We start from the raw sequence: 15,502 nt of genomic DNA, 5'->3' as shown, positions 1-15,502 counted from the left end.
AACAATCAACAGTCATAATTAAAATAAAGGTCATATTTTTTTATTTTGATATTTTGTATATTAAAATGATGTAAATTTTTAACAGGTTATTCCTACAAATGCATCAGACCCCTTCAATACTCAATAAATATCTGACAGTAATTGACGAAAGATGTCTTAAATTATACAAAATGAATTTAAATTAAATGCTGTTATTTAAAACTTGTAATAATTGACATTTTTGGATCGGCTTATGGTTAAAAGACATGGCGTAATTCAAAACAACCAATTTTACTCTAGAACCTTGCATCAAATCTGTCATTTTATCTTGTCACTTTGTAAAATATTTACATATTCTTGGTTCCAAGCGTCTCACAGTGTAGGACAAGCAACCAATATTTATAAATCATAATTGTTTATATGACAAATGATATCCTATCAAATTTTCAAATGTCTAAATTGAGTATAAACGTGTGATTTTAATTCAGGAATTCTATGTCATTTATGTATATAATTCCATATGATCTGTAGTTATTAATATTAGCTCTTGTTTTCGAATTGATCTTTCGTATTGTTTCAGTTTTGTTTGCCGCACACATTCTTCTTTCACATATGTTTTGGTTGGAAATACGATTTAATTATATTTATTGCCGTTTATTGTATAGATAAATAAATATGTAAAAATACTATGTACAAAGGATTGGGATACTTATACCAAAAATACGGGATTTTTAAAACAAATTGCCCGGTTTTCAGAGGATTCCGGTTTTCAGAGGGTTCGGTTTTCAGTTTTACTGCATGTACAAAAATAGTTGAATATATATACCATATTATTTTGTTTATTACATTCCAAAATGTTTGCATTACTATGTATTACAGGACATAACATGTTTGTCATGAGACACTTGTATTGGTCCTTTAATATCATATATTTCACTGTATATGCATTTTCAAATTGAAACGCGAATCATACATAATACGAAATGGGTTACCTTGAAAACCATTTTCTTTTTATACAGAATGCCGATTTTGGTTAGTAATCTAATCTTGTTAAAGTATCTCGTTATAACTGATATTAATGATTGATTGTTATTACTTTATGAGATAAACCGAAGTCTCAAAACATTATGGACAACCCTCGTTCATTGTGTGTGTACGAATTGAGCTTGGCCCTGCCCCTTAGCTTTTTGGGATCAGAAACAGCAAAACCGTGAACCTTTGGGTCGTAAGGAACTAAATTAATGCGTTTTTGTATTATTTGGGTCTATCACTCCTAGCTCCAGCTGCATGCATACATTTTCCATATCATCATCTTTCGGATTTTGCTGCAGTGTTGGAGCAGTACCACTAGAAGCTTGCAGAAATCATGATCACAAAGTAGAAAAATATCGATTATTTTTGATGATTCTCGCATTTTCATAAATTGGTGTGTACAGATAAATAATTAGTCTTAGAATGCATTTCGGCGGGTCAAAAAGGCGAGTTTTATAACGTTTAATTTTTCAAGCGCCCGGTCCGGTATATTCTGGAATACGGTATGTAGTGTGAAGCTCCAATTTCACATCACAAACTTACCTTGTATACATTGTGTTGTTCACTGAGCTGATCGAACTTTGTATACATGGCGTTGAGCATAGACACGACCTCCATAGGTGAAATTTGGCTACAAATTCGTGTGAACCCTACAACATCGCTAAACAATATGGTCACGTTTTCAAATACCTACAATATAAAGTTTGTATAAACAGATCGAAATGTAAAAAATTACATATAAATAAATTAAGCCTATTTTTTCTAATATAATTCATCAGTTTTTACTACGCAGATGATTCAAAGGAATGAATCTATTATTTCGTTCAACGCCTCAAATGTATTAATAATAACATTTTATATTTAGCTCTCTCTCTATTTATCGTTAACTTATATTTCCAAATTTATATTTCCTTTCTTAATATAAAAGAAATCATTTTCAGCTTACTTTTAACATAATACCAATATCAAGTTTTTCTAAAGATAATTTGAAGTGCTTTAATGAAATAATTTTCAAACATCTCCAACTTACATTTAATTTGTAAAAGGAAACATTCGTATATATTTTGTGTTTTTATGAGATAATCATAACAATATATTTGTTATTCCTTTAGAATATATTATGTTATTAGCATTCTTAATACTGTTGTCAACAATGAATACAAATTTCTAAAAGACTTAAGATTACTTGTATATTTGCTTGTGGTATTAAATCAATTTGGGATATCATTTAAATTATTAGAATGACAAATCATTATAAAAATAATATACAAGTGTAAACAAAAGAAGTATTTATATCACATTTTGTCAAAAATTTATTCATTTAATATTTTACTTCACATGTAGATATTGCTGGTTCACCACTTCTTAATCTGTCTGCCACTTGTTTTGGTATCATTTGGTACAGCAGTGAATCCGTTCGTTTCATCTCTGCATCTAACTTCAACATACTTTCTTGAAGAATCTTGCTCTTCTTTTGTTCCTAAAAGTCAATTCAGTTACAAATAAACATTTATTACATACCCATGCTGCTTTTGCGACCTCGTAAAAATGGTATAACACGGCTGTGCATTTATTTTTTGGTGATACGTCATTTGCATTATTTAAATATAGCGTTATGACGCGCTAAATGTTATATATATATGTTAGCATTAAACTAAAGACGCGTCAATGAAAAATGGTTCTTTTTCACTTTAAAGGGTCATATATTTGGTATGTGATAAAAAGGGTATTTGAATCGTGTAGGTTCATTACTGAATTTATTGAACAAGTTGAATAAAATAATATTATGTTCGCCAGAGTCTCTCGCATAATATAACTTTATTCAACTCGTTCAATAAATTCAGTATTAAACTTACACTCAGTCATTATCCTCTATATATTTCAGATCATCTTTGAGAAAATCGTAATCTATAAATGGTGATTTATACATGTAAGCGAATAACTTCAAAAGATACTTAACGATCGTAAAGACTCGCTGAAATAACATGCACGCGTGACATGCTGGAGACAATAACCTACTAAGACAATACAATCATTGATAGATTACCATCATGAGATAAGTTAACCACTAAGCGAATCCAATTTAAATACCAGAATACTATCTTTAGTACTATCCAAGGAGGTTACAAGGACAACGTCAGATAATTAGTTTATCTTTGCATTCTCAAAGTTGTCAAAACTGCCCTCTTGTGAATTACTAGTATACTATTCTCATAATTTAAATGAGACCTATCGGAAAAGGAATTGATTAGTATATACCGTATATACTCGTAAGTTCACTGTAAGCAGTTCGTGATTATCAGGAATCAGGTGGTCTTGCTTTTAATCACTGTTTATATGACCATTGGGAGCAAAGTTTAGCCGTGAATTTTGCCAGCCAAAGTGGTATATATAACAGAATAAGGTATTTAAAATGTGTAATTAGGAAAGGGAAGTAAATGAGAGTGAAGACGGTTAATTTGATTGTAGCTGATTTAATATGAAGTTTCCCGAAAAAAAACCACAAAGCCCTAATATAATAACGTAATTGTTTATACTTAATTGCATTTTATCATTAGCCGGATGACGGCTTTTTCATTTGGCCATGAACCCGTGCCCTCCAAATATGGCCTTGCTCTACGCTATTCAGTCAGTCCATATTTTTTGAAATTTTCACTAAAAAGGTTATTATAAAAATTATCAAGATTCAACGACGGACGTAACCTTTTAAGGTGTATAGCAAGTTAAGAGTTGTAATTTTTTAATGAAATAGTAGAAACGATGTACAAATATAAAAGTAAACAATTGTAAGCAAATGACATTCTATCACAAACCTGATCTAAGGCGAGTTTGAGCTCCGCAGATTGTTGGGTACCAGCGAGGACAAGGTCTCGACTTGAATCATGCATACTGAGATCGTTGATATATAATCCAGTTTTAAACATTATGTCAAGACTCTCCATTCTATGAAAAGAAACAGAGTAACTTGAATATAATAAATATCATGCGCTGTATAAAGACTAAAGTTTAATGTATAAAATTATTTTAGCTCGACAGTGATCGAAGTAAAACACTCTTGAATCCGTTCCTAGAACCAACCAGTACTAAGCAATGAATGTAAAGTTTCTTGCTCAAGGAAACAATGGCTTGCCTCTGACTTGGTCCGAATCCACGCGGTCAGCAATCCTTAGATTAACTAGTCTGACGCGTTATTCACTCTGTCACGTCGACACCGTAAAGACCTTGTATAAAATACACAATGTTTCGCACAATTTTATATTCCATAAATAAAATGGAATGTGAAAATGGCAAAATATTCTATTCTTAAAATATCATTAAACTATTCATTCATCTAAAACCAAATTGAATCATAAAATTTTCTTCATAAATTCTTCATGAAGACTTTTCATTCCAAAGGAAGATATTTTATAAAGAGTCCAATCTAATGTTCATCATAAGAGGTGTCTATACATATAATACAATATCTGTAATACAATTATATTGATAAAAGCAACCTTTGTATCAATTCATTATTTAATTTGGCATGACTTTACTCAAATGAAATAGGAACGTTTGTTATTCAATAAATTATCTTACAACAAAATGAATTTGCTATTTTTGTATTTATCTTTGACATGACTTTCCTCGATTGAACAGAACAAGGAACGTCCGAACACTGAAGCACTTGCCCCTCACCGTTGTGGGTTCAAATCCCGACAGGGACTTTGGATATCATGAAAGGAAGCTATCCGGCTAGCTTACGGGACGTCGGTTGTTCTACTCAGGTATCCATTTGTTTCTGAAATAATGCATGGAAGGACACCTGAGATCTTTTACCACCAGTAAAGCTGAAACATCGCCATAAGACCTATACTGTGCCCGTGTAACATAAAACCAAATAAAAACAACAAAAACAATATTACAGAGCATTCATTCTTGCAGAGCATTCATTCTTGCAACAAAATAAATAGCATTTTCTATCAAATAAGAATCTTACATAGGAGTGCCAAGAAAAATGATAGATTCCCATTCAGGCATGTACATCATTTGACCTTTAAGGTGAATTGCGTAGCCTACCATCCCACTTTCATCAACATCTTTTTCTTGGTCCACTGTACTATGGGCTGTTTCTAAAAAACATGCGTGGATTTGTTGCAAACAAAATCATTTATTATCATAACAATGATGTTCAATTTTTAATGATTTTATTTCGGCTCTTTTACTATAATATGCTCTTAGGTTTATTTGCTCTTATTATTTAATAGAGAAAAACATAATCCCCAAAGAAAGCACATTCTTATTACATAATGTATAAAAGAACGGAACAGCAGTACAGTACTGTAAATTATCAATTGTCGCCGTAAAACGCTCTGCATAAAGCAATCGTCTATTTACGTCATAAACGTTTTAAACCATACGTATAAAATTATATAATTCTTGTATTGTTTTAGAAATAACATTGAGTTTTTCTACTGTCGGAAACATTTTTTATTTCTTAAAGAAAGTGTAACAAGGTCCTTGAACAAATACTCTGATGTCATGCTTATGTCATATTTTGACTTCGGAAAGGAACATTTGTTTGAATTAACTTACCAAAACGACTTCCTGGAGTTTTCCTTTTAGGAACTCTGTCTGTGATGAAAAAATAACATTAAAACAAAATTTAACAGAAGTACGAAAACAACAAAAAACAAATAAAAAACAACAACAACAAAAAGACAACAAAAAAAAACCCACACACGCAAAAATAATACTCAGATTTAAATGTTATGTTGTTATAACAGAATGTCCGATTATAAAAATATATTAATTTAACAATATAACTGTGAAAAACAATCAGATGAACTAATTTAAACTATTAAAAAAACGAAAATAGAATCGTTGTTTAAAAACATATATTCACATAATTATAATTAAATCAAACTGAAGTGGAATTTAGAGAAAACAAACAACATGGTAGCAGTTTTTGTTAATCGTAAAATGAAGATTGACACTGTAAAAACAATTACAATACATTACCAAGCAATGGTGGTTCTAAATCATCAGCAATTTCCGTGTCATGATACCGGCTGACACACTTTGTTGACAGCAGCTCAAATGCATTGTTTGTATGCGCCAAAATCTGGAAAAAATGTAGCAATAGGTAAATACAGTCCACTGAAATAAGTAAGAGCAATGCATCAACAATGGTCTTGTTGATTTATAACAAAAGTTCCATTAGAACAACAGTAATTAAGTCCTGATGGAAACACCACTTTTTCCCATAACAAATCGGTCACTGACATTTGTGATGAGAATGTCAAAAGTATCAACTAAGCTGGCCTCAAGTGATTCTTTAATCAGATATCTTTATCTCGCCTTTGTAATTATAATGGTTTCACATGGGGACATAAATTAATTTGTTGAAGAAAGTAAGTGATTAGATAGAAAAATAAGTGACATAATATCTTTAGAGTGTTCCTGTATTAAGAACAAACAAATAACATTTGGTGATCAAAGTGTTGTTGCCAATTTTGTGTAAAACATCTGAAGAATAAAGAATGATATATAAAGAACATATAAGGTTACGTGACTGAGACATTAATAATTGGCTCAACAAATTACGTCAACACAGTTTGATATGAAATGTCAAGAAATGATGGTGACCTTGGTGTAACTGATTTTCTTATCCTGACAATGGTTGATATATCAGAGCAAACGTGCAGCGTCAAAACATTTGAAAAATACTTTCGTCTAAATGGAAAAGAGAGACCAATTGTAGCATGTTACATGTGCATCACGTGCTTTCAAAGATAAAATGTATCATGAAACCATAATTGTAAAAATAAACAGTAGACCTAATCTATAAGTGCTAAAGGATCTTGAAGCACTATTAATAAACAATTCTAATAAATTAATAAAAAAGTTTTTCCAAAATTTAATTATGTAGGGCAGATTCAATTTTATTGCACACAGCATATCAATTGAAACCTTATACTTAACAATTGAGAATCTGTCTGTCCCTTTGTTTACAAATGATGCAGCGATTATGTAAATGCATTTAATTATTTACAGCATGATAGAAAATACACTCTGGACATCTTTTAAAGACAATAACAAATTTTAATGTTGACTGTACTAGCAAAATTGTAAACTGTTACTTAGCTTAATAGATATAGTTCTCCGTGCACCTTAATTGTTCAACCTTTTTAGTCTTCAGATATTTGGTTATGTCAGTTATCAATTATCCGGAATAGATTTGTTATATTATTTAGACTCTGTTGGGAAGGTTGTTGATAATGATATGAAAACCCAACCCATCACCGCTTTACTTGTAAAATGATTTTTTTTGTATTTTTCATATTCTTTTTGTTTAATAAATATATTTGCAATAAAACATTTTTAATAAAGTATCTCAAAGTATTGAACGACTTCATTCAATGAGAAACTAAACATATTTCTTTATTTTCAATTGGCTTTTTCATTGCTTTTAGTTAATCAGTTGGAAATATAATTCAATAAATTTAAATGATTGTTTCTGTTTTACAAAATGTTCCTTTAGAAAATTAGATTTCAGATTGATAAAGCGTAGTTTTAACAAGCTTATATTAAACTGATTGACTGCTTGCTGGAATTGGTTCTTTAATTGCGTGTTATTGATGCTGTTTCTGCCTTTTAATTTAGTGAATATAGCTTTTGAGTTTAGACAAACAATCGTGGTACTAAAGCTGATATTTTTCGTATAGAAACCCTAGCTTAACACCAGATTGTGGAGATAGTAATGAAAGAGTAAACGAAAGTAATGTCGAACAGAAAGTTTGAAAGGTTCATCACTGCATGGCGAAAATTGCAAGCATAAATAACTTGCACTGTCATAATATGTAACCTTTAGCCTACTGGTCTCGACTAAAACTACTCATGCAGACCAGTGCAGACGATTATAGTCATATGATTGCGGTCTGCACTGTTCGCGTATTAGTCAGTACATATTTTGGAACTTTTTTTCCTAAATCGATGAAAAGTTTTGTTCAGACTGTAGTTTGGGCAAGTCCATTAAAAATATTTAGCGTTGTACGGGGTAATAAATGATTCACTAAAACTATAATATACGATTTTTATGTTATTTACTTTTTTAAATATGAAAATATAAATTGTTGTCATAACAATCTTATATTATTACTTTCAGCATAAGCAACTTTTTGTTTCAGTTTTGATAAACAAAATGCAAATACAGCAGAAAATTTCTTTGAAAGCATCGACATCCTTTCATATAAATGTTTCTGTTATATTATGATAAAAGTAAATGTCAAATCACCCTTAGCAATTCCATGCTGCATAAACATTCCAAGAAAAAACACATTGTTCATTTATAGAAACTTCTTCAACTCTTTTCAGTGATACAATTTGCTTTCTCAATGAAATAAAATAAATCTAAACAAACGTCAATCTTGTAAACGAAGCTGTCTAGACATTCTCTGAATATAAACGCTTACGTCTCTTTCCTTTGTAAAGGCCTTTTCGTCCGTTGATAACGTTCAAATTGAAAAGCTAACTTTGTTAAATGAGCTAGAATCTTTTAAAGATAATCGTTTTATCATGTTTATGTTACTAGGATTATGTATAAATATTAAGGGCATCGAATAACGTTACTGGGATGTGTAAATAAAAGCATTTGATAAAATTAAACATGAAATGGCTCCTTAAGTCATCAACGTTAGTTATTATAAATTGACCTATCGCAATTACCATTGTCGTCGTAGCATCAACTAAAAACAACAAACACGTTATATTATACTGAATTAATCACTTTATTTTGTTTTGGTTTTGAATAATCATTTCTTACAGAAAGAGATCGAGATTAAGATAATTGCGTATTTGATAGGCAGGATTGACACTACCTTTGTTTGAAACGCAACACTACATGGTTGGATATGACCAGAATGTGCATTTACCGAGCATAATAAACAATTGAAAACAATGCAAAGACTGACACGAGCATTTATTCAATCATAACGAGACAATATAATGCTCACGTTACATTTTTACAGCTGTTGGCATAGACAAAGTCGCCACAGACAGGTATCGTAATCTTATTAAATAGTATCTCTGCGCATATCATGTTTTATGATAATAAAATATTTACACCTCCCTATAGTGCAACCACAGTATCAATTTTACATTCTAACAAAGAAATGAAGACAAAGTAGGAGGAGAGGCAAAAACAATGTAATCAATATGTCTTTATGTCCATTTTTATAGTTTGACGCAGAGATCTTTTTTCCAACCATTTATCGAAAATCACGAAACTGTTTATTGCAAGGTTTGCGCAAAGTTCAGACTTGAAATAAAATACAAGAATATTGTGATGTAACCAGAAAAAAATATTGTTAATGTTTCTAGTTGCTCAGTAAGAGATTTTTGAGACAAGCACAATAAATACTCAAGCTTTTTTTAATTATTAAATCTAACATTTTGTACAAAAAAAAATACAACACTGCATGACTTTTTTAAAGTTAGCAAATTTTTAAACATTATTCTGTAAAATAATATTAATAATTCCGAGAATTTTAGACGTAATCATTCCAGGATTAATTGAATACGATTACAATTAGTTTTTTCTTTTCGTATAATAAATCTAAACAATTTGTAACAAAAGTTGTCTAGACACAATCAGATTAAAAAAAGTATATATTTTTTTTATAAAGTATTGAAAGCAAAATTTTAAGTAACTGTCAGGAATTCATTTTGGTATACTGGCTAAAATACTAACAAAGAATGAATCTCTTATGAACGCTAGGTCCGTCAAAATTGAATAGATTTCAGGCTCGATTTGATTGACTATGTCTATTATAGACGGATATGTAAAGCGTCAGCAACCGTCCAATTCCTTATCACCGCCATTAGCCAAATTCAACAATTTAAACATAAATAAGTGTACATTCTGAATTAAGAATGATTCACAGATGACACAAGTCAACATATTTCAACAAACTGAAAAAATAATAGTGTTATTTTATCGAGTTACACACATAACAGCGAGGTTAAGATATGAATGATGTGAATTATTGTCAATTCTTGTATTTTTTATATTCAACTCAATATGATTGTCTGTGATAAGTGAGGTAATTTGTCACGTCCATTTACCGAACACCGTCAGTCATTTGAAAACAATCAACAGAATAACAAAAGCATTAATACAAACGTATGATACAATGGAATGTTCACGTTACAGTGTTACAGCTGTCGACATAACGACAAGTCTAACAATCATATCTCTCCGTTATGTCATATTCCATTTAAAAACCATTCACTCTCCTCTAGTGTTATTACGGTGATATCAATTTCAACACGACTTAAAATTGTGATATAATGAAAACAATTGCAAGAAAAAGACATTTTGTCCGTTTTGATAGCTTTACGCAAAACTCTTTATTGAAAGTTTGTTTGTACCATCTTAAATAAGAATTGCTTAAGTTAAAAGGTAAGAACAAATTTCAAACTTAATATTAGAGATAAAGGCAGAAATCACATAAGGAATCAAAAGTATGATAACTTATCATGCATTTTAATTCTAAATCTATATTTTGATATTTTATCTAATAATTCAGTTAAAATACCATCATGTGTTATTAATTTGAAAATTGCAGTGATACCCGTCTAAAATTTCTTACAATTCACTATCACAAATTTGACTGACAGTTGTGTCGTTTTCTGACCAAACCTAACTCTTACTGAGTTAACATAAAACATAATATAATATAATTAAACGCCGACAAATTAAAGGAAACGAGCTTAAATTCGTCAATTCTTATTCTTAAAAATTTTAATGCTTCTTTAATTGTATTTTGACTATTTCAAAACAAACAAGGTACTTAAACTCTTTTAAAATCACCACGGAAATGCTTCTTTTAGAAAACCGAAGTGGACATTTTTAAAGATACAAAACTTTATTTTACAAGATATTATATATAGTAAAATAACAATAAAATAAAAATGCGGCTATCATGGAAAAAATCAATGAATGTCATGGTAACGACTTGAATATCTTCATTTTTTATATTAATGAACCTATTAATTTCACTTCAAATGAACGTTATAAAATTACTTCATTAAAGTGGTATATACATGTTTAAATCAATCGATCAATTAATAGAAGTTGAGAATTCTCTCTCGACTCTGTGGAGTATTCATTTTTAGGATTTGATGCAAGCATGGAATCAGGGAGACATACTTTGGTTCAAAATGATCTGAATTTGAAATAAGCAAACATATAAATTCCCGGGAAGATAAATAAGAACGAGACTGGAGAACCACATTCCTTCGCTTAAAATGTTTCTGTTAAAGTATTCCTTGACTTTGCAAAAGTATGAACAAAGTATGTGAATCAGTTGTATTCAGCTAAAGGTCTAAATCTCCGACACTGACAACTGAAGCATACGTCTTTCAGGCCAATAATTTAATACCCGAATTACACTTTTACCTAATATAGCTAAGCCTAATTCAGGATAGGGGAACATAAATGTTATGCAAGAATCTTTGGACTAGTTTTTTCTACAACACATTTGTTAGGCAGGACAATGCTTTAACAAAAAATAAAAAACAATGTATATTGTTGTCAATTGTAGATAAAAGGAATGTTAATGGTACTTACACTGAACCAAGAGAATGGAACAAGAGGTAGGACAATTGTAAAAACATCAGTGACAGTCTGTCCAACCATATCAGGAAACACGGCTCTCAGACCATTGCCTGCACTTCTTACTTCCATGTGTTCATTGAAAACTATATGAAATGGAAACAGTTCGAAAAACACATCCGCATTCAAAGGAAGGTTGACTGAAAAATCGTCTTTATTTTCCTGAGTTACTTTGTAAGCGGTGTTGTCAAAATGTAATTTCATAACAACATGAGTCATGGTGTCCGTCTCCTCCTCACTTATGACGTCAATGTCTACTTTTGTATTATAAAATAGAGCGCCAACTTGCCGAATTTGTCCTTTGACATAATGAACATAACCTTTGCGTTTACTTCGGTAATGCAATGTCAACCCTGATGTTGTTTCTTCTTCAACGAAGAAAGAAGGCGGACGAAGCTTTGGATAACTGAATCTTAAATATTCATGGAGATTGTCGAGACCGTTAAGAAAGTCCGTCATATGCCTGCCAAGAACTTTGAGTATTCTGTCGTAACCATACTGTCCAACAAATGATACAAAACAAACACCAAATGCATCCATTAGATCGTTATAGCTGCACCCTGTGATCTGTGACAATGCCCGTCCTATGTTCGGAACAAGATTTTCGCTGTATCGTTCGTGTGTGGAAAATGATACTTGTTGTATGTTAGCTACCTTCCTCACATCCAGCCACACACTTTCACCAAAGTTTTCTTTGATGTAGTGCACTATGGCTTCTATAAGAAGACCATACATCTTGCCTTCATCCGATCTGAAAATATAATTTGAATAGTCCAATCATTCTTGTTTTGTACAATATGAGTTTTTGAAATAAAGATCAATATATTAATTTTAAAAAATACATTGTTATATAATATCACACTTGTGTATGTAAAATGGTTGTTAAGATACCATGAAAAGCAAAAAACAATCAAAATGAACAATTATGTTTCATTCCAATATTCTCATGACGTTAATCCTATTTAATTTAATCTAAAGCAACTTTGTAGTATTGACGTTTTAGCACACAATAAGGAATGAAAGAAAAACAAAACAAAAAAAACAAACAACAAACAGTGTGTATATCTTTCTTCAAAGTCGTCAAATATACAACAGAACAGATACTGTTTAGACAAGTATCTGAACTGTCCATGTGTACACTCTGAAGAAAGAATGTAATATCATTTTTCCCTCAGAGACTGGTCATATCGAGTTTCTAGTCAAAGTGCTGTGCCAGTGTGATTGCTTATATCGAAAACCCGCTGAATTAAATAAGTAGTTATATATTATTAGAAGATATCACAAGGGCAATAAGAAAGTCATATGACAACAAGCGGTGTTAATAAAGTAAAGACATAATACATGGAAACATCTTCACTTGTACGGCTGGTTATATTATGTAAAAAATCAAATCGAGTTTTTAAAACGTAAGTTCGTAATTTGTAAATGCACTTGAATCACCATGTACAGTTCGTTTTTAAATGTGTGATCTTTAAATACTGTTTGCCCGGTTTGCTATATGTTTCTTTGGAACAGAGGCTCATTAGATAAGGATTTAAGTATCCTTATATACCTATATATTCTAACGTTCCAGTTTGCTTGATAAATGGCATAACCTGGATTTTCATTAACATTTAAAAGCAAAACAATTAAATCGCGCTTTCCAACTGTTGTTGCTTTAACATAAATCGTTTTACTATCATGAACAAGTTACAACAAAAATAAATTTTTCAATATTTTATCAGGTGTCTCCAGAGTTATACAATAAAGATGCCTATATATTACCTTATAACAATATTATGTAATTATACATAAAATATCATTTGTCTCATTTAGATACGATGCATATTTCTATGCTTAAACTTTAAAAGTGTAAGACCTTAACGAGGGATACATTATTTTCATGTAGTTGGTACTGGTTTTAAAGCTATTTTATTACAGCAATAGGAATTATCGAAAAGTTCTTTCAAGTTATATATCAATGATTATGGTATGATCCAATATGCAACTTTATGAGTTTCATAGTTTTTTTTTAAATATTATGCTTGTGATTGTATTCCCTGAGTTCGAATATTTTTCGCATATCACGGTAATATTGATTAATATTAATATTGTTTCAATTTATTGCAAAAAACAAGAGTAAAGTTTTCATAATATCACAAGAATTGTTTATTTAAGTTCAAATTGTTTATTTAGCCAATAAAATAAACTTTGGAAAATTGTGCCGAGAAAACGGCATAAACTACAAATTTGCATGTATCAATTACTGTTTTGAACACGCGTTTTGACCATACTATTACGTGACATGTTAAAACTGTCCATATCATATAAATTTTAGCTATAACGTTGATTCGCGAAAGTTGAATTGCGTTAAAATCAGATATCTATAAAACTTTGAATTATTAATTTGAAACAACTATTAAACTTTAATCTCTATATGTGTTAAGTGTGATTTCATTTATTTCTATTTAATCCCTTAACGAACATCTAGAACGATTTACGGTCTTAGAATTTACTGCAGTATTCTGAATTTAGATATTATAATCTAGGCACGCCTTGTTAATGAATATGTTTCAATAACATGTATATTAAAGTATCAAACCAAACAGGTAATTTGATATGTTTAAAGCAACTGTAAATAGTTACATGTTCAATACATTTAACATATTAAATGAAATAACACATTGTATTATTTATTCTATTGTTTCTTCCATTTTTCCTTTCGAATGGCATTAGTGATAGACTCTATCCTATTAACTATTAATTATGCATTTGTAAATTTGATTACCTGCTACGGTAGAACAAGTAACAACAAAATATATGCTCTTAATTTGTATCCATTTCACAAACTATCCTAAATAAAAGCAATGTCATTATCTATTCAAAATATATTTTTGTTTTACAAATAGCTCTATATAGCAGTACAATGTTCTTTAGTTTCACTAAAATTCAATAACGACGACGACGACGACAACAAGAACAACAGCATCAACTCCCGTCCCACATTGCAGTTTCATAAAAGTTCAATCATTTTATTTTGTTAGCTGCAAATATGATATAAAATGTCTGACATTTCTGCACACATAATTCTAAAAGTAAGAAATGCATTATTACCACTTTAATAAGAAATTACTTTAATGCCTCAAATAACCTATCAAATTAATAAACCCCTCCATCAAATTAAAACACACCAAATAAAAAGCAACAAAAACAAAAAACAACAACAACAACAACCCCCCATTATCTCTAGCTTTTTGGTAATAAATATTTTATTTTGTATTGGAGTCAAAACCTCTTTTTACATTTTGCTATTATTTCAAATCGCTTCTTTTTGTCATGTTACATGCATATAACGCGCTTAAAACAATTATTTAAACAATGAAAAATCAACTGTGTATTTTCTAGAGAAGTACAAAAAAAATATATAAAATAATATTGTAACGTTATATCTTCATTTACTACATTTTACTTCATTATTGTGGAGGTCGTTATTGATATTCACATTATTCCACACAAAACATATTACATTTGTATGCTGATCAACAAAGTTCAAAATTAATTATAATCATAATATCCTTTACAAAACATTTATCTTTAAATCGTTCGTCATGACATTACGTTTCTTTTCATAGTTTATTGAAGGTATATTTCGAATTAACAACATTAATATGGCTATATAAATGATGATATTATACATACCTGGTACATTTGTATAGTTCTTTATATTACAAGAGAGAGTTTCCATAGAAATACAATATTAATAATTATATGTTATATACAAACATTACATTAAACGGTTATTAAAGATAACAATTAGCGATAATTAATGAACTAGAAAATAGCACGTTTTTTTTATTT

The 15,502-nt window shown here is 30.2% G+C and overlaps 1 protein-coding gene across 5 annotated transcripts in view; it reads right to left on the bottom strand.

The window, feature by feature from the left end:
* The window catches only part of LOC132725779 (soluble guanylate cyclase 88E-like), a 74,997-nt gene that overhangs the window by 3,989 nt on the left and 55,506 nt on the right, over nt 1-15,502 (bottom strand). For all 5 annotated transcript variants that reach the window (XM_060710958.1, XM_060710962.1, XM_060710961.1 and 2 more), the window contains exons 2-8: nt 11,621-12,416; nt 6,010-6,112; nt 5,584-5,622; nt 4,988-5,120; nt 3,825-3,954; nt 2,345-2,491; nt 1,555-1,701 (exon numbers count right to left, since the gene is read on the bottom strand). In XM_060710958.1, coding sequence (XP_060566941.1) covers nt 1,555-1,701; nt 2,345-2,491; nt 3,825-3,954; nt 4,988-5,120; nt 5,584-5,622; nt 6,010-6,112; nt 11,621-12,416 — 1,495 coding nt within the window. The remainder of the gene's footprint in view (nt 1-1,554; nt 1,702-2,344; nt 2,492-3,824; nt 3,955-4,987; nt 5,121-5,583; nt 5,623-6,009; nt 6,113-11,620; nt 12,417-15,502) is intronic.

Source organism: Ruditapes philippinarum, unplaced genomic scaffold (genome assembly GCF_026571515.1).
Source record: "Ruditapes philippinarum isolate M1 unplaced genomic scaffold, ASM2657151v2 ctg2237_1_1_1_1, whole genome shotgun sequence".
Classification (NCBI taxonomy): Eukaryota; Metazoa; Mollusca; class Bivalvia; order Venerida; family Veneridae; genus Ruditapes; species Ruditapes philippinarum.
The sequence above is the reverse complement of the archived record's forward strand: the minus strand, read 5'-3'. Positions and strand labels throughout refer to the sequence as shown.